Source organism: Gallus gallus, chromosome 6 (assembly GCF_016699485.2).
Source record: "Gallus gallus isolate bGalGal1 chromosome 6, bGalGal1.mat.broiler.GRCg7b, whole genome shotgun sequence".
NCBI lineage: Eukaryota > Metazoa > Chordata > Aves > Galliformes > Phasianidae > Gallus > Gallus gallus.
Window position 1 is genome coordinate 16,098,292 of NC_052537.1, and position 24,537 is coordinate 16,122,828.

General features: G+C 38.6%; 1 protein-coding gene across 7 annotated transcripts in view; it reads right to left on the reverse strand.

Annotated features, from left to right (window-relative positions):
• ADK (adenosine kinase) overlaps positions 1–24,537 on the reverse strand; it is a 279,755-nt gene that overhangs the window by 225,807 nt on the left and 29,411 nt on the right. For all 7 annotated transcript variants that reach the window (XR_005860619.2, XR_005860620.2, XM_025151570.3 and 4 more), the window contains exon 3: positions 20,720–20,773. Coding sequence is in view for 5 of the 7 variants with exons in the window: in XM_025151570.3 (XP_025007338.1) it covers positions 20,720–20,773 (54 nt within the window). In the remaining 2 variants the exon portion in view is untranslated. The remainder of the gene's footprint in view (positions 1–20,719; positions 20,774–24,537) is intronic.

Below are 24,537 nucleotides of genomic sequence, written 5' to 3' on the forward strand. Positions count from 1 at the left end.
CACAATGGTGTCTGACATCGAAGCGCAGATGAAGCAAAGGTGTGGAACTGAATTCTTCCTTGCAGACAAAAATGGCACCCACTGACATTCATTGACACTTGCTGAACATTTATGGAAACCAAACAGTGGATGTGAGCACAGCAAGGCAGCGGGTGGTGCATTTCAGCAGTGGCGACAGCAATGTTAAAGACAAGCCATGTTCCAGATAGCTATGCAGATTTTTATGAGGGCAGCATGCAGCTCTCGTTCACCTGGGGTAAAAGTACACAGCTAATGGTGGTGACAATGTTTAAAAACATTGTTTTGTAGCTGAGAATTTGCTCTATTAAATAATGTTATTGCACTCTTTGTATCTGTTGCAATTTCCATGGAAACAAATAGGTGGCATCACTTTCAGAGTAACCTACGTACAGGCCATTTGAATTAAAACAAAACACTGTCCATAACTGTAGACAAGCAGAAAAAATCCAGTCAGGCCCCAGAACACACACGTTGTGCAGTACAAGCTCCACAAGGATACCTTCCCATTTATGTTTGCCTGAACTGCATCCTATACATAACCAAAAGCCACTGAATATCACGGTTTCCAAATAGGAGTGTAGGGAAGATCATCGGTGTCGATCAACAATCAACAATTATAGGTACAGACTGAAATTTTAACAATGCTTTACATTCCTGCAATATTGAAAAAATGCATGAGCTGACCTGAGTGCTCCCCCACTGTGTTCCCCAACACACAAGAATGCCAAAATCAGATTAGATCTCCACTAAGAGTTGTTGTCTCTTTCATTTCTCTCAGACGTCAGAAGAGCAATTTTTAAAATGTTAACTGCATGAAAATATCCCCACATCTAAGAACAAGCATTTCTAGTAGCTCATACACACATTCCAGTCCAGTCCCAACTTCTCTTAGCTTTAAATCTTACATCAGTATTCTTTTCCAAGAACACAGTGTCTTCACTTGTTTATTCTTCAGAAAAGATAAAAGCTTCCTTCACACATTAACCACTATAAGTTCAGAAGCAGCAGTTTCATGGGTAGAAGTTTTACCAACGCTATCATAACTGTCCAGACGGCTTGATAGATACTGCGTTGTCCCAGACAGTCCAAGATCTAAAAACAAATTCAAGTGTGCACACGGAGGACTAGTAGCAGAGCCAAGCAATTAGTTGTTTTTAGGAGGAGGCATGCACTGCACATGTATTTCAGGGCATCTACCAGACCAGCTCTTGACTACTCCAATAGCCTGAGTACACGAGCTGGAACAGATAAGGCACATGCCCCCCTTCAGTTTCACCCAAAAATAATTCAGCTCACATACTCTGGCTATGACCGAAAGCCAAGCACAAAAGTGGGGGCAGTTGGAAGCTACAATGCAGACATAGAAGAAATCCAAAGCAGATCACTACACCTGCAGGAAGCATCCATGCAATCTGCCAAGGCAGCATCCAAGTTAACCAAGAGCCTTCTCCTCCAAGGCTGCCATCCTGAAAGCACAGCAGGGCTCTACACCACATTCATTTTTCCAAATATTATCCCTGCACTACAATTCAACAAGTCAACATAATTAAGCAAATTTACCATTAACACCAATCAGCTCAGATAACCTACAGTCTAGTCAAAACGAAAGAATTTACACGAACAGAGCTGATATCCAGAGCTGCAATAACCAAGCGTATTATGGGCAGCACTGTATGTCAGAGAATTGCAATACTTACTGCATCCTCCCAGAAACAGACATCACCTGACCATTCCACTGCAAAACATGCAGAAAAGATTAGGCCACAGTAGACCTCCCCCCAAGGTCCGTTTGCTTGGAATAAATGACTTACATGCTCCCAGCACCAGAGAGACTAATAGCAGTTTGTACCCTTCAAGGGAAAGTCTATACAGCCTCATTCTAAACCTACACTTGCGTGATGAAAGAGCTGGAAGAAAAGCTGAGTCCAGAAAATGTAAGCTCATTTCTGTTAAGAGAAACAGAAACACCAAGCACAATTTGTAAAGCAGTAAAAACACCCCTTGGGCTAACAAATTTGCATATGAACATATATTAAACTAAAAATAGCAGCTTTAGATTGTTTAGATATACGCAGAATACTTGCAAATATTTTTTTCTCAAGATAAATACCATTTTGAAGTCTGCACTTAATATGATCAAATGTTCTTCATTAGGATCAAAGTTCATTCAATTCAACAAAGTTGTTTTAAATAATGCCAACTATTCAGAGAAGAGGCATGATGTAATATGAGAAATTTACATACTGTGATCCCTCTCACTGTGGCTTTGGGTTTTAAATGTAAAATTTAACATCTGCATATGTTTTTCCCTTCCTTTTTATTAAAGACTTAACAAGGAAAGATGATTTGTTTCATAATTGTCAGGATACTGCTTGCATGATTTTCATTCCTTCAGCCAACCAGCTTGCCAATTTCAGCATGCCTCATTTTAGATCAGTTTGGTTTGCCTGTCTTAAGCTCCCACTTTGGTTCACTCTTGGTTTGCTTCTCTTTTATTCTATAGAAAAAAAACACACAAGCAAACAAAACAAAAAACACCTAATGTCACAGATGTATAACACTTCCTCCATACTAAGATACTTGTAAGGCTGTTGACAAGTCTGGGACATCTCTGACATCGAAACTCTTACATCAGAAGATAAGGACAGCAGATGAAGAGGAAGAGTTGTTTCAGGCAGAACTCTGAGATTTTCACACTCTTCTACTTCTGCATTTCTCTCCCTACAGTGAAATGCAGAGCGTCCAGGGCAGGAGACAGTCTCAGAATGACCAAAATCCAGGAGGAGTGGAATAACATCTGACTAACAAAAGTCAGATGACTGATTTACCTGTGATATGGAGAATACATGTAGAATCTAGGATGGAAAATAGGGAAAAAAAGACAATATAATAGGTAGGGATATTAGTATTGGTAGTCACAATTCTTGCTCTCCTTAAAATGCAACTTCTAAGCATTGTCATTCTTAAAAGAAAGTTTGAACAGTGATGCAAGGGAGAGCAAAGAGGTAATAGGAGGCACTCGTGCCTGACCCTAAAATCTACTTGTTTCATAAGGCTGAAACAAAATGAAAGCTGGAAAAGCAGATTACCTAGTAATCAGAGCAGATTCATGAATGTGCAGTAAGGTATTTGGCTCCCAAAAATGAGACCCAAACAGACAGGATCTTTAAAAAAAATCTATTTATCAAATGAAGCTGGACTCTAAAACAGTATCTGTTTTATCAAATCCATCACAACTACTGTAAATTATAAATTAAAGAAAACAACAAGACATATGCTACTACTACCTCTTAGTTGTGGAACACCCTATCTATATTCACAATCACACTGACTAAAACATGAGTTTGTGATGTGTTAACTCATTATAGTCAGAAAATGAATCTCTAGTAAGAAGAATGTGAGACAGACCTATGACACACAGAATGTAAGACTTTGATGTGGGAATTTATCTAGGATTTCATGCTCCTTCAAACAAGTGATAATTCTGCTTAGCTTTCACATGGAAGCTGGATGGTATAGTAATAATCACACAACAAAGTGTAAATACTCTCTCACGTAGATCCAATAGTCAAGACAACAACAGCAAAAAACCCTGAAAAACCAAGGTCTCTCTGGAATCATGTACCTACCTACAGAGATTCACTGATTTTATTCTGATTAAGTTTTTTTAATGTATAATTCGTTTTTCACTCTATTTTGCAACACAAATTTTGAAAAAAAACCTGTACAGATGCATGATGTCAGTTTTTTTGCCCTTGTAAAGTTGCAGATTATTTCAATGGTGACCCTAAGAAAAAGGGTAAAATGATTTATGATCAATAAAATGGTAACATAATTAATCAGACTTCATTGCTAACTCACAAGCACACACTACATTCCAAAGTACCAACAGAAGGCTTCCCACTACCAATTACAAGAACGTAGGTTCTTGCAAATATCTAATCTTGAAGATGATCTCACTTTGCCACAGGGCAAATGGACACAAAGGGTGAAAAGTTTTTCATTTTTAATTTCTGAAACATACTAAGGCATTCTAAAGGTGAAGAAATAAAATCCATTTCACTAAAAAGAGTCATCCAGCTTTCTTTGATTGCTTTTACATGCTATTCCATTAATATTAGTTAAGACTTTTATTTAGTTTCATGCATTTTAGATCCTTTTGAACATCAAGGAATTGTAACAAACTTAAATAAGGAGTGGAAAATTTGGAATTGGAACAGTAGCTATGCAATTGTTTTTATCAAGTGGAGTGAGTTACGATATTCTATTCATAATATTTACACATATCTATCAACTACAACACACAAAAGGGAATAGTAACAAGGGGTTCTCCAGCTAGAAAATGGTATTGCCATCCTCCCAGTCCACCACGCCAGAGCAATGGATCCATTCATTCACAATTTTTTTTAGATTAGGTCATCGACATGCTTAGCCTAATAATTTGTCTTTTCAACTTCCACCACTCACAATGCACTTACACTTATATCCAATCCTGTTCCAGGCCCATACCCACTAAGTCCATCCCATAACCTTCAGCTCAGACACCCCAAGTATAAAATGAGTACTACTTACTGCAGCTGTAAAAATCCTAAACCTCTGAACAGTCTCCTTATGTCATTTAATTTTCCAATATTTCTGTCAGAAACAGCTCCTCAGCCCTTCAGAGCAGCTCATCGCAGTCCAGCTTCACTCTGCCTCATCCCAAACCTTGCTCTTGAGCAAGACTCTGAAACAGAATCGCCTCCTCTGACAGAAGTCAAGATGTATAGCACCGCTTTGTAAGAGCACACACTCAGTTGTTACCTCAACAATTCAAGCCTCCATCAACAAATTCTCTACCTGACAAGAGTTAACAGCAATACTAGTCAGGATGATAAACAATGATAAAAGAGTTAGTGGTTTGTATGCTGAGACCAAAGGGATAAAAATGCACATCAAGCATATTACCCCAAAAGTAATAGACTGAAATCTATGCCTGTCAGAACAGAGACTTCAGAACAGGTTTTCTGGCAGCCAAGGAAATTAGTCAATAGCTATTTTTTTCCTAGAAAAAGCACAAAAAGTAAAATGGACAAATCTAATGTGAATTGCATTAACTAAGGTCTTCCAGGTGCAGAGGGAGCAAACAGCTTCTGATTTCAACCACTGATTTTGCAGCATATCCAGCAAGTTGCCTTTCAGAAGATATGGCATTAAACTACTTCTTGAAGAGAGAAATAGCATAGTTTGGTTTCTTAAGAATTTATATTCTATTAGTTCTCATCCCAACTGCCCTATGCCTCCATCACGTTCCTAAGCTGCCACCACAACACTGTCTCACATTCACCCATCTCTTCAACACAGGTATTCAGGTGGTGGAAAGGGAGGTCGCTTGGTGACTTCAAGCACCTGTTCAAAATCATGGGAACACATTCCTTCCTAGCCAACTTGCCCTCCATGGGACTCTTATCTATCCACTAACTTGCTTGAAACTTGAAGTAACTTACTGCGCCAGACGTTTTTGCTTCTCTATTAAGTATAGATATGGTATTGTCCACTGAGCTGAAGAACCATCACAAAACAGATACAGCTACGAATACATATGATGGTTCCTAGCCAAATCTCATGATTTCTTCTGAAGTCATGACTGACAGTAACCAAACTCTTTGTAGGTTCTGGGGATTTATTTTTTCTTCCCCCCCTCTCTGATGTCTCTTTAAAAATTTACTCCAATTCCTCTGGCCATATTGAAATGTATGAGAGAAATGAGAAAGAGGAGAAAGAGTGAGTACAAAAGAAGAAATCCTTTTCAAATCATCTTATGGGAAAATTGGAACACATTTCTAACAGTTCATAGTACATTCAGGGAAGAATTTCAGAAATTTCTTAAGCCATTTTAGATCTCAAATCTCCAGCTATCAAACTGCAGCCTTTAAAGGAAGGTACGCCTTTTCAAGTAGTTATTTACTTCTCAAAATGCAAATTTCTGCGAAGAATTCATTTTCTCCCCCCTCAAAAAACATGAAGGGCTTTCAAAAGCTGATTTAGCCTCTCATTTTTACAAAGTAATGCAGTATATTTGCATAAAACAGTCAAAACTTTTTTTTTTGTAACGTAATAGGTAGCTAACTATGTAACCCCTGCCGTTTTAAAAGACAGTCCCCTTGTTAGTCAAGCGTTCAAAGTGACAATTTCAGTAACTCTGCATCTCTTTCTGGATAATTAGATGATTTATGAATATGCAGATTTCACAGATCTGATTGGCTCAAATATACCCATTCCTCAAGAACATCATATTCCATTAAAACAACCATTCTCATTCAAACTTGCATTAAACATTGATCTACAAAGCTGAAATAGACATCACAGCAGACAGACTGACCCTTGCCCAACCTTCTTGCAGATGCAGGTTAAGGATGACTATTCTTCCACTGGGTACTGTGATCTGTATACACAGGATTTACTTGTAGCCGATCTTAACAAAAATCTTAGGGGAGTACAAGGGTGGAGACTCCGTGCTGTCTACGTTACCAGGGCCTGCAAGTCAAACAACATACCAATAGCACCATCCAGTGGCAGTACTTTCCTCTTAAAAATCTCAACATATACTTTCATGCTTCTGCTGGAACAACCGTACAGCAGATAAGTGCAGGGTATTTCCAACCACGGTTCTTCAAGCTGCTCACTTGCCAAGCATTAGGGATCAAACACGTGGAACGCAGTACTAGCCAAGAGCCTGAAAAGAGCAGCTGTGCATACAAGTAATTGTGCAAAGACAATGGTGAATTTCAGGTATCAAAACTAAATATTACAAGCAGGGGCATTGTACTAGATCCCAAAGACAAGTTTGTTCCCACGCTGAAATCCCACTCATATCCTCATTGAAGGCTAAAAATGCTTCTTTTCCTGGAATGGGATCATAATCATCAGCTCATACATTTCAAGCAGAAAACCATTCAGTATCTTCTCCGTATATATTTTTCTTTTAAAATTTCATTTTCTGTATATTAATAGACCTGTTGCACTCTTTAATTATTTCACTTCATCCTCTTCCTTCTTTTTGCTTTGTTGATGTCTCATACCCTGAGAAGGGACTATTTCATGTTTTCAATTATATGTGCTGACCTCACAGTAAGCAGCAGCTGTGGCAAAGCCAGAAAATCTCAACAAATATAAAACGGAGGGTACAAAAAAAAAAAGGCTGCTGTACAGGAATTGCTCTCTGCAATAATCAACATGCCAGAAAGAAGTACAGAAAGAACAGGTTTCAAAGATGTTTGCAAAGTGCTTTTTCTCAGAGCAGAGAAGTGATAATAAATTGAGAGCCACACAGCTGAGCAGTTCAGCACCCAACCACTGATAGAGGCACCTTCTTCCAATTTAGGAAAAGCTCCCATACATTGCATTAACCATCAACGTGTTGCTCTAGGATGGCATGATTTGCTCTTCATTGTGAAGTGGAATGTTACACACCCAGACTCTTTAAGAAGGCTGTTTCAGAACAGCCCCTTAGCTGCTGCTGGGATTACAGTCCAACACCTTTAGTGCTTTGTTTTTTAAACTCGGTAATCCACGTAGAACTCTGACAACTGAGGTGAATGAGGCTTATTCACCATTTCATGCAGACCCTTCTCACTGTTGCTGAACACTAATAATATTAGCTGAAGTTATCGCCTTCTTGAAAGAAGTTATTTAAATGAGTTAAGAAGCTAATGATAACAACTCATCTCAGCTTTCACCAAACGCACAAAATAACTTGCCAACGCAGTTCAATAGGACAGTACTAACTAATGGAGTGCATAGCTCATTTAAATATTCACTTCCAATTTATAGCACTCAACACATTTTTGCACTAAACACTATCTCTTAATACAGTTTTTTTTTACAATAGAATGGAAGACTTTGATCCTACTTTTGATAGGCCATTGTGAGACCTGCACACACCCTAACATAAATCAAGAACAAGCAGGATAGGAGAATGTGTCTGTTCGATGACTGAAATCAACTACTAACGACATGCTCTCACAGTTTGTGCTGCTGTCACTCCCCCTGCAGTCAGAATTGGCCCCAGCAGTGAGAGACCAGGTCAGGCCAAGCTTCCGGATGTGCTGAAGATGCTCAACTAGCACCCAACACTCATCTCCACCACCTCCCACACGCCCCTGGCACCAGCCTAAGTAATGCATGAATGCATGTAGCTGTTATAACTTCTTGGCAGAGCTCAGGCACCTTCAGCTACCCCAGCTGACTGGTGTGATCTGAGGTAGAGCCAGACCTGCATAGCAGCTGTACCCCACCTGTAATCACCAGGCTGGGAGCAGCAATGTGCATCAGCTGCTGTCTCTGCTGCTCACAGAGCAAGGTCATCTGATCACACAGCCAGCACAGCACTAGGGCAGGAGCCCCTTTCCAGAGGCAGCAGATGGCTCAGCGGTCAAGGCCTTCAGCTTCTGACTTTGCAGCATGTTTCCCAAGTAGAATGGAGACAGCTACATTCCTTGTTTGCTTTGGGCACAAATCCATAAAATTACTATCTTATCTACCAAAAAGCTGCAAGAACAAATCAATTTAAGTGTCTGAGATACCCTTATTCAATGATTACTGAGCTATGTAAGCATGTAGATCAAAGGATTAGATATTTCCTAGCAGATCTGCAAAGCTGTTAATGAACAGTAAGAAAAACCAGCTCAACACACATCTCTCCCTTTTTACGTAAAACACATATCCATATTGAATGCATATACTTACACTAGAGTATTCTATATATCCTGATAAAATCAGACAATTCTAAGCAATCTTTTTCATCATACTAATAGAACAACTGAAGTCTCAATATTTTCCTCACACAGGCTACACTCCCTCTTCCACATTATTTCTTTTGGAAGTGCGTAGGTGCACAAAACTCTGTCCAAGCAAATGTCAGGCAACACTCCTTGCATATGACCTTATCCTGCCAATCCTGCACTATTTTATCACCTCAGTTTTGAACTCATCATCTTTTCCCATCTTCTCTCTCACAATCTTTTCCCATCCCACCCCTCTCCATTCTGCAATCCATCCAACCTTTCCTCCAGAGTTTTTTCCTCTACTAATCAGCTTGCTAAACTAAGCTCTCCACCACATCATGCTTAGTGATTACATCAACATTACAGCAGATTGGGTGCAAAGGAAAATTCTCTGAAGTACCCAAACTGTCAGATTTTGTACCATTATTTCTCATAACAAAAGCTCACACAGAACCTACTTAATAAGTACAAAGAACTATCCTTCATAAATAAGTGATTTATGTCACTTCAATTTCAAAATGATTATGAGAAATTGCCTTCAACTCGTGGTCTCGGGCTTACCAGATGATCGAAAATGACCCACTCCCCCAAAATGACATAAGTTAACAGCTATTCCAAAAGAGTAATTTTCCCTCAAGTTAAAAATCCGAGTCAAAGAAACACTTTTGTGATTTAAACGTGCAACATTATTTGTTGGTGAGCTACACGGTGCATCAAGAGAATTTCAGAAAAGCAGTTATCTGAACAGATTCAAGTTTCTACTCTCCACCTTCTTCTCCTCAATTCATTCATTTGGAAAAAAAAATCACATTTGAATATGGATCAATTAGAAGAACAGAAAGTCTTAAAATTAAGTAACTAAATCTGAAACTTATGAAGCGACAGCTGCTATAAATACCATGTTTGTATTAGCCTTTCTTAATAATGAATCTCATTATTAATACCAAAATAATTTGTACTTCTAAATCACTGCATCCAGCACTTCCAAAGTAACAGAAAAATAACTTAAAAATAAATACAATTCCAATACTACTTCTTAGAATACTGTACTGTCAGCTTGTAGCTTAATGTAGCTTCAATTTCATGTCACACTACCTATGGTAAGGCCACAGCTGGAAGATGACATTCCACCTTTGGTAACACTTCACCAAGTATCTGCAACTGGAAGGACGCCAGAAGATAGCAGTGAAATTGAGAAGCTGACATGATAAGAGCTGCAGGAAGAGACATATCGTCCATTCTCCAGTCTAGACACGAGGAGAAAAAAGAAAAACCTGATAACGCAAAAATAGAAGAGGTAGGAAATAAGCTGTTCTCTGGGTGAGAAAAGGACAGCACATGGATCTGAAACATTCAGAAAAGACTGAAACCTAGATCTAGTGGCTGGGAGGAGAAACTTGTTATTGGAAATAGTTACACGCCAATAGCGGCTATGTACTCAGGTTGCACTGCCTTCACACATCTTAGTATCTCCAAAGACCTTGAGAAGAGGCTAGGCAAACATGTACCAGGAATGATAAAGATGCTTCACCAGCTGTATTACGAAGAATGATACTAAATGATCTCTTGAGGTTGTTTTTTTTTTTTTTTTTTTTTTTAAGTTCTGTGAAAGGAAAGGCAATTAATGGACAGCTACTAAATTATTTCACACAAAGGACTTAATCTGCTCTGATGGATGATCACTTGGGTTTAAAATAGCAGAAGCAACTAAACAGAGCACTAACTGGTACTCATGGGGTTAAGATTAGCCCAGAAAAGACTGAATGGACAAAGACTTTTTTTTTTTAACTTGCTCATAAAACTAAACAGGTTGTCCTATTTTTTTTTATTCAAGCAGCTTACACCTGTAAATGAGGCTACTTCTAAAGCTAAATTAAGAGAGACATTGCAATAGCAGCTCTTTAAACAGAACATCTGATCGTTGCTTTAAGAAAAAATGCTTAATTGTGTAATAAGCAACACATCCATCAACTTCCACTTCTGACAATTCACTCCAAAGCAGTCTCACTGAAAAAAAAATTAAATAGGAAAACCTAAGTCCCAGCTCATAATGAACCATGTTAACAATTAAGAAGTACAACGTTCTGAGAATAATGGGACTGCATCACAATAAATCTCATTATTTGACTACTTAGGAAAAAACCATAGTGTTAAGTCCTTACCGTGCAATTATGAAGAAAATCCATTGCACAGTTTGTGCCTTTAAACAGAAGGCACTCCCAGGTGTACGGAGGTACCACCAAGCAGGAAGTTACATTTTAAAAATTCCAAAACAGTCCACAAAAAAAGTTTGAAACCACTCCAAAATCAGCTGTTAAGCTAAACATGGCTGCATTTTGAAGTTCGGTTATAGCTTATCTTCTCTTACAGTAGGATGGCTTTTTCTATTAAAGCACAAAAAATATTGAAGCTTAAGTTTTCCACCTACTCATTCAGCTACCCAAATTATGATTACTGTGATTCTCTCTTCCATTGCTCAGTTTCTAGATAATGACAGTAGTAACTTTAAGTGATTTTAAAGCACATCACACTTCAATGACATCGTGCAAGGAACAAAAGACATTTTGAGAGGAAATACTTGCATGTTTTAATATTACTTAAAAACAATAATCTGAACACTACATATACTTAGGAACACTTATAAAACACACCATTTACCTGTTGTGCATGCGTTTGTTGCTTCATACTCAAACTGCATATTTCTTCTGTATACTATGTGCAACAGAATGTATAGTTTCTCATCATTCCCCCATAGTCTCTGTGCAAGTAGCAAACCTCCTTATCTCAGAATTCATTAAATAAAGATAACTGTGAACTGCCAATCACTTTAAAATGGTTAAAAGATTAGATATCATACATGTTTTACCACAGCTTTCAGTTAATTGCCATAAGCCTAGCTTCTATATCAAGCACCATCTTGTGGCAAAATCAGTACTAACAGCCACAATTTCAATAATGGTGTTTTTTTCATTAGAAGCTGTGCAAAAACATGATTTAACATGTCAGTTGGTTTTCTGACACACTCCTCCACATATGCTGCATTTGTGAATCTGATGACATCTCAAAATGCTCAGGTGGGTAACATTTCTGCATCCGGTACCATCTCCAGAATGCTGTGAGAAAAACGAAATATATAAGTAGTAACGCAAAAGAACACAAGAAAAGCCCTTGTTAAGCTCAGATCTCATTCTTTCTCTTCAGATACATCAAGCTGCACGACACACTGCAAGAGCTGCATAAATGAATTCCACTAACAGCAATGAACCATCCCACAGAAATATCTTTATTTACATTCTCTTTTTATGAGATACTAAAACAGATTGTATTTTTCCAAGCTAGTAGAATGATCAATTAGTCATTTCGAAATTTCAGAAACATTTCAAGTTCAGTACTATATTGCATAAAATGAAATCTAATTTTCTACAGACAGAATTTATCCAGTTCTAAATTCTGCACTCATTGTGTACAAAGATGCAGAAGCCTTTCCAGCTACCTTAACTAAGAAATTGTGATCCTAGAATAATTTGAATGCTCTGCAGAATAAGGTAGCATTTAATGGTAATGCACCCCAATCCCAGTCCAAAAGAAATCAACACATTGAATGAAATATGCAACAGCATAAGGGAAGAACTAATCTGTATACGCAAAACTTGGTCTTCAAAGACGTCAGCACATGCTCACAGCCAAGTCACTAATATCTCAGCATCACAGTCTGCGTATACTTTGAGTTCTTTGAGTTAGCACAGAATAAAGTCTGCATCTTTTTTACAGAACGTTTGAATATTCCATAAAACAAGAGACACGGTCAAGATGAGCCTTTAGGGAAGTATCCTCATTTTTCTGAACCATCATGGGCTCACGGGCTGCTCCAAAAGCAATGTCGTCAGCATCAGATATTGGTGGTACGGCAGTAGACACTGAATCTTCCCACCAATATATCATCACATTTTGTTGCTGTGCAACAGATTGCAGCAGAGGGACACACTGACATGGAAGCGCATAAGAAGCCAAGGTGCATCACTGAATTACTATATGCGGGGAAATAATGGGACCCAGTGACATTCATCAACAACACTTACTGTTTCTGGAGACCTAACAGCAGATGAGAGAACAGTGAGGCAGTGAGTGGTGCATTTCAGCAGTAGTGGCTGTGGGTCACCTCTGCTGGTACAGATTTTTACATGTGTGGCATTCAGGTCTTCATCGCTGGCCAAATGCACAGCTAATCACAGAACTGTAGGGGTTGGAAGGGACATCCAGAGATCATCCTTTCAACCCCCTGCTAAGGAAGTTGCACAGGTTACACAGAAAAGCATCCAGGCACTTCTTGAATAATTCCAGAGAAAGAGACTCCACAATCTTTGTGAGTAGCTGGTTCCAGTGCTCTGCCACCCTTACAGTGATGTTCTTCCTCACATTTGTAAGGAACTTCCTGTGTTGAAAAATAGCATTTTATAGCTGAGAATCTGTTCCAGCAAAAGAGCATTATTGTGCTCTTGGTATCTGTTGTAATTTCCATGGAAACAAATAGGAGACATTACTTTGAGTTTCTACAAGCATTTATGGAAATAGCAACATAGGGAGATAACAGGGTGCAACTATCTCTTGATGTCTTTGAAGTCTTCGTTATGACCACTCAGTGTCAAGTTGAAACCCTTTACAACATTTGAGAATGCTTGAACTTTTTTAAGTCTGGGCATTCCATTTAATGCTGTGGACTATCTGCTAGTCTATGCTTGATAGCAATTCCAGGAATAGGCAGCAAAAGCTAAGAAGTACTACCTTGCTTTAAGCACAGTACATAAAGTATACATACCAAGTAAAGGTGTCAATGTCAACCCAACTACACCTTAATAAATTCTCAGACCATAGGAAACGGTTATCCAAGATAAACCTAACTCAATAACCAGTGCTGTTAGAGCTTTTCACAACTTTTGTAGTTAGGAATACTACGAAGCATCTTTCCCTAGGAGAATCTTTTGATCTCTGCTGTATGGTCTGTAATGCAGTAGTGATACTGAGAGTAGACACAGACACTTGAAGAATGCATCTTCAAGGTAAGAGGGAGAAATATTAATACATCAGGTTAGTCACAGCATAGCAAGACTACAGAAGAACGATAAACCCAGCACTAAGAGTTTGCACTATTTGATTTAAGCAGGTTAATCTTACTTCCTCTAGCAAACATTTTCATATCTTTCCCTTTTGGTTCCCATATGTTTTATACTTACACAAAATACATCTGATTCTCTATTGGCTTTCACAGTCACCCTTTTTGTGCTTCAGCCCCCTTTATCCCTACTACCATGAGAGCAGTGTCACAACAGCAGCAGTTAAGTAACTCATGCTACACAACCAAGCTCACCAGATTTCAATCAACACTGATTTTCAAGAGCTGTTTAACAAGTGAGACATTTCAGAACAATCTAGCAGAGCCTATAGACTGTTTTGCTTAAGTAAACTATATATTTAAATTAACATAAACAGAGGTAAAAGGCTGTACTACAATATTGTATTGATACATTAGTACAATTTAAATTGTTGATCTCGGTGCCACCCTGTACAAGTGACCCACAGCAGCAGCATGTAAAATGAAATTATATAATACAATCAAACACCTCAAATTTATCATCTTAAATTGAAACAAATATAAAAATGCCTCTTCATCAGAAAAAGAAAAGGCATTTATGCTATAATATAGTGATGTGCGGAAATCAGACCCTATAGCCAGTAAGGATGGCTGGTAAGAACAGGCATGTATTTATTGGTGATGTGCGTACACCCTGGTGCAAGGGGGATCACTCCACCTAATTTCTTATTTCTACTTTATGAAGCTACTTTCCCTTTTCTTGCTGAGAGGCCCTTCTCTCTGTAACTGCAGGGTCCTGTTCTCACTCTTCAATAGAATCGGGTTTTGGAAATTTCCTGCAGAATTGTCTGCTACAAATGAATTCATAACACAATTTGTATAGCACTAACTTGGATCAGTGCTGCATTTGGAACAATAGTCAGAAAGGCAGAGAAGAGAAAAGAGAGGAACTCCAAAGAAATTTTGCAACTAACTACAAATCATTCTTTTCAGACATCTGAGTCAACCCTTAATACACAACACAGAAATAAAAAAGCAATTCTAGGGAAATCAAACTGCAATATAAAACAATTTCTACAGAGGGAGCCAACAACTCAAAGACCAGGATTAACAAAACGCAGTCCAGATGAGTGCAATTCTTCCCAACAGTCGGTCTCCCTCATTACACTTGCATGTTTTTCATATAGGCATAGAACGCTGTGATCATTCTAACCCCAAAGAAGTCCTGAGCATTTAAAGAAAGTTTACTGTCTCTGTGCTTGGTAACACACCATAGCACAGTGTCAATACACAAAATAACTTCTATTTGCTATGAGAAAAGGTGGCAATTTATGAAATGGATGATTCTAAGAAGTTTTATTCATTAAAAACAGCATTTCAGAAGTTTCAATTCTCAGCAGTTCTAACTATACAATTTTGTAAAAATAAACATCAATTCTACTGTAAACACTTACTAAAGTGTCCATATAAACAACTACTGCATGTGTCCAACCCACTAGCTTTATGTTTGTTGCCCTTTTCTATGTTTTAATAAAATTCAACAACAAAAAAAGATTTGCTACTTATATACATTAACTACATTACGCATTTTATATTTGGCCCAAAACAATTCCTCTTCACTCAATGCAGCCCAGGAAAGCCAAGAGGTTGGACAACCACGTACTACAACAGTAAATAGTCTGGTATGATAGTATGAGCCAAAAAAAAAGTTAAACAACATTTTGTAAAGATGAGAAGTGGGGAACCTTTTCTTAAAGCTGAGCACCTTATTCTTGCCATAGCATCTTTTCCATGTTACTTCATTGCCAAATCTTTTTCCATCTTATATACTAATCCACCCAGAAGTACTTATAAGTGAATTACATAAAGTAACTCAAGAGCTTTGACAGACATCTGTGACAGGTTCACACACTGCCCCAACCACGCAAATCATGTGTGTTGTCAGCATATGTTGAGTAGGCTGACAAAAGATTTAAACCCTAGTATTTGATATTTTAGTACCTCTTCCCCTCCAGCAATTTTTACCATCTCAGTGGGTTTGGTTTTTTTTTTTTGGGGGGGGGGGGGGGGGGGGGGTGGAGTGGGTAAATAAAGAAAAGAAGGGTATCAAGGGAGACGAGGTACCAACAGGACAGCAAATCCTAAAAGAACCAGATAAAATTACTCATGATAACTACACCCTCTAGTGGCAGAACACATTGTCACTTGGGTGACTCCAATAGCACGAGATTGAGAGCTTCACATTTTTGTTTTCACAGCATTCACTCTTGGTTGCTGCACAGTGAACCATCAGTGAAGTACTGCTGCACAATAAACAGTCTGGGGTTTAGTCCCTTAGCTTTCACACCTAAGTTTTATGACAGGTAGTGATTTACACACAGCAATCCTCAAATATAAGGCAACTCCACTACAACGTACCCTCCAACAGGTTCAAATCCCTTTGACACTGTCTTTCTAATATACCAGTGCTCCTTCTAAATCCCTGCTGTAGATTTATCTCCTCTTTTCCAAGCATCCCTCAGGCCCTCTGAAATTTCCCATGCCTTCTAGATTTACCCTTCAAATACTCACTTTGCTCACGTATTCATCTTAGCTAAACAAATACAGAACACTGAAATGAACACAAACCAAGTACTGCAGACCATTCAGACTGCATCTGTTACCCAACTAGCTATTCTCAAGCTCAAGAGCCCCCTTCTCCCTTGTTCACTTTTTCTATTATTAACTATTCATAGAGTATGCATGCCACTAAGGACAAACTATCTAAATAAATTCTTCTGGGCAAATTCGCAGCAGAGCAACACCTCTATTCTCCCTTCTGACTGCAACACATCAAATAGCTGGCAGAAGAGAAAGAAAGCCTTAGTTTTATCTTCCTCTCCTTTCTCATTTCATTGACTACATCTCTGCAAAAAGCTAAGTTACGAAAGCCAAGGCACTTGTAGGGCACAAAATAGGTCCCATGTTTCCTACCTTCCCTTCAAATAAAGTGCTCAGCCATGGCAAAAATTGCTTAAACAAAACAGTCTATAAAACAGTACAACCAGCAGCCAGAGCTCTATTAAAATAACTGTCTCAAAGCATTGCTTAGCTCAGAGGTACCACCCCAAACTCCACACAGTGTTTATAACGCACTTCACTTTCATAATTAATATAAGCCAGTCATGCTACCAAGATTTTTCTACAGCCCATATTATGGCAAAAGATAGTTTTACTTAATGACAAAACCCTTGCCAACATTACTCTACGGCACTGAAAATGGACTCCAAATTTCTAGCAATACTGGGGATTTGATAAACAAATTCAGTATTTCTACTTTAACACCAAGATAACTTAGGTCACATCTCACTGCTTGCTGCAGGTAGCTGAAATTCATTCTCCTCGGTAAGTGTTGATGTTGACAACAACACACGCACACACATACTTGAAGTCTATACTTGGTCCATATGGCCTTCAGTTAAAGTCGTTCTACCCAATTCTGAGAATTAAAAACAGAAGCAAGTTCTGAAAGAAGAACTAAACAAAGGGTTAAGGAAAACATTTCCATTTACCTCAGTTTGTACTTATTTACTATTTGCAGAAGGAGAAATTATGCAAAGACCTCATCAACATAATTAAATCCAAGTTTCCTCAGTCATCCTATAGGATAGAAGTCTTTTTTTTTTTCCCCCTCTTCAAAATTAAATGGGATTAGATGGCTTGGGGGATGTAGGAAACATCTCCTGGACATCTCTTCACCTGTGCAAACTGAAGATATTACTGTTTCCTGTCTGCTATTCTTCCTGCAGATGACTAGCAGGAAGGCAATCATTCATACCTTAACTCTTAAAATAGACATTTAGAATGATGCCATGCCTGTAAACCAACCTCACTCTATCACAGTAGCTGGCAGCTGAACTTATCTGTGGATAGCTAAAATTCAAGGACAAGATCAAGCCAATACAGGGTGTAAATGGTCCAATTACGTTGGGAGATAAAGCATGCATTATCAAACAACACAAACATTTTTATGAGGAAGGGCTACAGAAATGATCCATAAGAAACTAAAGGACACCTGACAGTCAGAAAATCACCACAGAACTATTAGCTGAATAATATCACAGACTTCTTTACTAGGTAAGTCAGTATAAAAGCTGCCAACATATCTAAGATGGGAAGATAAAATATTTTAAGCAGATTAATTTTGGCATTAAAAAGTCTTTTTTGTATCTGACTTCAAAAATATTCGGATGTACTCAGAAGAACATCTTAGTGAAAAGGCACTGAACAGAAGAATAATTCTATAAGACTATCAGTAACAATTATCCTGAACCTGCACCCCAGCGCTGGAATTTCTTTTAAATAAGAAGTATCCATCTAAATAACAGAAAAGGACAGCTAAGTATTTAACAACTAATCTGTGAGTCAAATAAGGCAACCGAAGGACTGAAAGTGCTCCGAGGTCCAACTCTGCCATCTGTTCCACACCATACAGTTAACATGGTCCAGAAAGAGCAGCACAAAGTGCGTTAGAACTCCACCGGTCTGTCCTGACAACGTCACATTGACCTACTGGAGGTTTTCCCTGGTCAAGTATCCAGTGACATTCAAGACGATGACAAGGTTCACAGCAAAAGCTTGTTCCAACTCTTTCATTATAATCCACAGCACATAAATCATCTCAAGAGAAACAGCAGTGATAACAGTAAAAATCTGAAGAAAGGATCTCTTTCAGCTAACTCATGTAAAGAAAATTCAGTACAGCTACAGTTTCATTTAATTGAGTTCAACCTTTCACTTAAGATGCAGTTAAGTAACAGGCAACATACTTCAAGAGACCAGACAGGATTTCAGTATGCTTCAACTACTTCAGATGAAATACTGCACATCAAAACATTGTTTAATCAGTATCTATTGTGCAAATAAAACTTGTGTACACAGTACAACTTGTACTGTCCAAAACACAGACCTGAATGTCATTTAACTTTTGCTTAACCCGTGAACATGCTAGAACTTTCTACACTTTCTACAGTCTAGCTTATTTAATCATAACTGCTCTTTCCACCAACGCCCTATTACTAGCATGCATAAACCCTATCTTATCTACAGATCAAAGGCAACTGCTGTTGCCCGTCTCTTGGCAGGAGCTCTAGCAGTTTTAATGTCACAGGTATATTAACATGATGTACAAATATAAGTCAAATGTCTGTTCCTATCTGCAGAAAGAACATGGAGATTATATTTGGCCAAGTAATTCAATCATGAACGCTTTTAGTGCACACTGTTTCTTTCCCCAAAGAAATTAAATCTTCATTACCAGAATGCATTTTTTACTGCCTGAAAACTATGATCTCACTGAGAAACACGCAAACTTTTAGCATGGAAAAATCTGACAGCTATAGATCATAATTCATTTAAGATACCTAATTCACCTTGCATATGGTGGAACTACTTACCAGTTTTTTGAGATTACTATAAAATAATGCAAAATAATGGTAGTGTAATAACAGAAATAAGCAATTATGTGCAAGGGCCGGAAACTAAAAAAACAAATAAAAAGAAGATTTTTTATATCTAAATGCAAACAAAAGGGAACAAATCCCTCACTAACTTTATCCTAAGGGAAATAAATGTGAAAGCAACCCTAAATAGCTCTATCTTATTCAAAGATAGGACTTTTATACCAGTATTCCACTAGTCATTACAGAAAAGACAGTGAATAAATAAAGTTATGTAAGGGCTGACAAGTGAAGCATTTTCTACAGTCTTTCATACGAACTATCTTCAAAAAAAAAGTGGTTACATAATACGGATTTAAGGGATAGCAAGGAGGACATTCAAATAGCAAGTTCTTCAGGCAGTACAGGAGAACACTGAGTGAAAGATGCAACTAGTCTGGGCTTCATGCACTGAGGACAGCTCTTCAGCTAGTGATAGTTATTGTTACTGCAGGCACGTTACTATTTCATGTTGTGAAGAGTTTTAAGAGCAAGATAATTTATCTAAATTCTAAAACAGAAGGCTTACAATATTGACTTATTTGTACATCTAAGCATACAGGTCACAAAGAGCAAGAATGTCCCAACCACGCCATCTTCTGCTTACTGAATTACTTACTCGCACTTAATAACGGACTCTGGCTGAACAGATCAGTTATTACAGCGAGCATATCAGGTTCTGATAAGTCTCCCTCCATTTCTAAGGCATATATATACCTCACAAGTAAGTGAAAGAAGTTCAGTTTTTGTTTTAGAACGTATCATAATGGGGTAAAGTGAAAGGTTTTCAAAATGCAGGCATGAAAACATGAGAAGCCACCCCTGATCTCGGTAATATAGACAGTATGTACTGGTGTTTTTACTTTATGTTTCCAATACACGTCTAAAAACTTGGACATAGTACACAGCATCTGCTTCTAACTCACGTGTGAAGACTTTGTTTTAATACACAGCGTGCGAAAATGAAAATAAGGGTTATTTTGTCTGAACACAGAAGATGACCAAGCATTGGAATCTGAACTTGAAGCTTCTTCGGTTAGGGCACCTCTTGACAAACTGCACAAAAGCAACAACTATAAGCATAACTGCTTCCATACTGCAGACATGAACTGGGATGAACAGAAACAGTTAAACTGCATGTGCATCAGCTGCAATTAAGAGGAGACTTTTTCCACAATGTATTCATTTTTTCATCTTTTTAACAAAATAATGGTCTGGTTTTCAAAAATGTTATTTGATCTACAGCACACAATAATGAAGAGCAAAAGCTATTTCTGAAAACATAACGTTTCTGCTTTAGAAATCTACATATGTATGTATACAGAAAATACCTATAGTATGTACATTTATCACCATAAAGGGCTTACAGTTCTTTGTGCTTCTCCTCCGCCAGAATTTGGTCATTTGGTTTCAGCCCATACCTTGGGGAAAACAAACAAACACCACAAAACAGTTAATTAGTTTGAAAAAACAGCTTTAAAGCATAGTTTTATACTATGGTTAAGTATTGAACAACGTAATCTTTGTTGATTTGGGTACCTCTGATATTGCAAGGCAGCAACAAAATTTTCGAATGAAAATCTTACATCTTTATAAAGTTTACCACCACACATAACCTTTGCTTTATACCCAGCTTTGAATTAGACCAGACACTGACTTCCCATATAAAAAATTATTGCACTTGACATAAAAATCATAAATAGATCTCAAAGTCTGAGTGTTTCCCCTTTTACTAAATGCAAGTATTACACCAAAGACTTTTCATAGTTAAAGAAATGATTATGTCAACAGGCCATTACGAGGACAGTTTATGCAGCCCACATAGGAAACCTCTGCTGCAAGTCAGAGCCTGAAAGCAGCCGTGGTTGCTAGCTCAAGCTGGCAGGCAGCCCTAGAAGCAGGCTGCATACACTGCAAGTTCAGGGAGCAGTGAGTGCTGCTGCTCCTGCTGCAGGCTGCATTGTCACTCACTGGGGAAAACCTTTCAGAAGTGACCTCGCTGGTGCTGAGCCTCCAAACATTCCTCCTTTGCCATCTCAAACTATTCCACAGATCTAGCTACTGTTTGCTATTGGTTTTTTGTTTCTTTTGTTTACTTCCCTGGACAGCCCTCTGGAATGGAAGCAGCTAGAAGTAAGGAACATTCAGGTTAAATCTGCAAACAGTAACTGCTCACCTTTCAAACTCAACGAGCTCTTCACTGTCACTTTGCCCAGTTTTTGTCCCTTTCTGCAGACAGGTGCAGAGCCACAAATCACTCCTGAGTAAAGATTCTGGTCACTAATGGCAATCAAGCTACCTTGCACATTGAATGCTGTTTCAAATAAGCAGCTAAAACATTCCGTATTCCTTCTATCATTTCCTGATAATATTCTCTGAAACTGGTTTTTTTTTTTTTTTCAGCATCCATTTAAAATGCAAGCATCAACCCCAGACACATTCTCAAGCTCACCAGAGCTGCATTCAGACATACCAGACACTGGCTAACTGACCCATTTTTCCTGTTCACATTTCCAGAGACGGCTTTCACTTATTTCCCATAGCACCATGTTGACTTACATCCATTTCTCTACCCTATTGCTAAACCCTTTGTGGAGTCGCTCCTCATCAGGACATAGCAGGCGCCATCCGCCTTCTCCCCTTGTAAATGCAGAGTTTGCATTTGACTGAAAACACTACACTAATGCAGTTCAATAACAGATTTGGGTCATTTGGTTTAACTGCAAGCCTTCTCTACAGCGTACCACTCAATCACTCCTTATGCCAACAATTTTAACTGTTGTGATGTTACATTTACTTCTACATCCACATTTTCCCTAGTGATTAGTGACAGGCCAACCTTCTTCAATGAACAAGGTTCTAGCCATTTACCAACCTTCTTCCTAATGCTGCAGCACCCCTGTGAGCATATCCATTTGTCATATTTTAAGCATTTTATTGATAGCAAATAGTAAGATATGAGAGAAGAAAAACCAGGAAATTTCTGAAGGAGTATCTGACAGAAGCCAAAGGGCCGTGCTGAGGGCACAGCACTGACACCACGGGGAGTGGGGCTCTGGCGAGCAGTGCAGGAGGGACCCACTGCTCCGGTTTCCCCACTGAACCTTACTTGTATGTTTTTCATTACCTCTTACAGATACGTCATCTGAAAATTCTAAATAATGTAGCACATTTCAAGCAATCAGAACAACACACTGCACATGTATTTTACGTTTATGTGTCTACTGTTAAGCTAGGAAATGGAATAAAAGCAAATATGCTGCAAAACTGGGCGAAGGAGCTGAAGAAACAACTTGAAATTTCACGGGGCAGAAGAGTTCAAACAAACTTCCATATCTTTCAGAAACGGTTCTTCTCAATGCTTCACTATGTCCTTTACAACCATTTAATCTCAGAGAGCAGCCAATATTCCAGCCACCTGCTTCTGGCGGGCAGCTGAGCAGCCACAGAGGGGACAGAAAGAGCCCCAGCTGCAGCAGCTATCACCCTGCACAGCTGCCTGCTTCCCCACAACACCCCAGCTGCCCCATCAGATAGGCACAGCCCAGCCTGTGAACTCTGCCACCTGACAGCCTTACCCACCTGAGGAAGACATCAGCTCTCCCCTGAAAGTCAGTTCCTTAAGGAATTTCTGAAGCCACAATATTCTTCATTTAAGTTCCACAAGCTCTCACACAAACTAATGTCACTGCACCGTACCCTGTTATGATCACCAGCAACTTGTCTGCAAATAATGCAAAAAAAATAACACACAGAAAACCCCACTCATCAGTATTCTATCATCCATCTCCTAGGCTCAGTTTAAACTACAAGTTTCACATCCTCTTACACCATCAAGATAATTGATTTTCTTCTTTTTAAATGGAATTCTTTCCAACATAGTTAAAAAAAGCAAGTTTATGCATTGAACTTACCAGGGAAAAATAAAAAATGAGCAAACCACTCCCTTGAAATTTCATCAAGAAAAACAGACCCAGCTTAAGTGACCCTCTGGAACAACAAACCTCTGTTTGACCACAGTAGGGGTGATCCACGCTGCCCAAATCAGCCTGCCAAGTGAGGTGATTGGAATACCCCCATTAGTCCTCTGCAAGCAGGACATATTGCAGTGAGAGAAACTTGAAATAATTGTATGAAATTTTCAAATATTTTTGCACCTTCCATAGACCAAGCTTTCCCAAATCTCTCAATACTTCTCCTCATTATCAGAATGGATTTCTACTTTTGCATGCATATGACTTCGCTGGCATTCACATACAACATTATCATCTCAATTTCAGTGTTTACAGTAATATTTTATTAAATGCCTGCTTTCCATTCTTTTAAAGCACTCTAGAACCTGCAAGCTCAGTACTGACTTTGAGCCGTGCACTTAAGAGATTCTTCTGAAATGGTAATCCTATAACTCAACACCTTTTTCTTCTTCTTTTTTAAATTTCTCCTAATCCGACAGGAATAGGAACTAAAGCAATTGGACCACAGTCAGCAGTTTGACAAAAGTGCTTTTAATTCAAAAAAAAATGCCCTTCAGGCAACACCCAATTTAACACAGTCTTAACCAAATCAGACAGAAAAACAGCCTATACTGAAGAGGGACAGGTAAAAAACCATCAAGTGAATACCAAGCTCAGACCTGCTCCTAATTGCAGAGTTCAGAATGGCAAACCAGCACACACAAACACTGCTGCTTAGGCCAGAAGAGACAGGTGAACATCTCCATCACACAGACTGCCCAGAAAGGAGGCATACCAAGCTGTACAGATACACGTATTCAGGAGTGTGCTACTTGGATATTTCCCAAAAAGCTAGACATAAAGAGATATTTTCACATTAAATGTCAGTGGGAGTAGTCAGTATTAAAAAGAACAGCATTTATTTCAACAACACAAAAACAGTAAAGCACCTTGGGAAGCTCTGAACATATGTATAGCTTCGCAGCCATTCCTCTGCCTCGTCTGATAAACAAAAAACATGAACAGTACACGGCTCCCACCTGGCTCCCCTTCACATGAACTCAGGCTGTGCTCTTTCATAAGTACCTTACAGCAACATGCCCTGCTACAGTTATTGTTTTTACTCTCTCCCAGATTGATTAAAAACAGAAGAAACGAGCAAGTGCAGTTCTGACATGTCCTCTGAACTTCACAGAAATAATAAAAAAAGAGTGTGATTTTTCTTGTCCAGT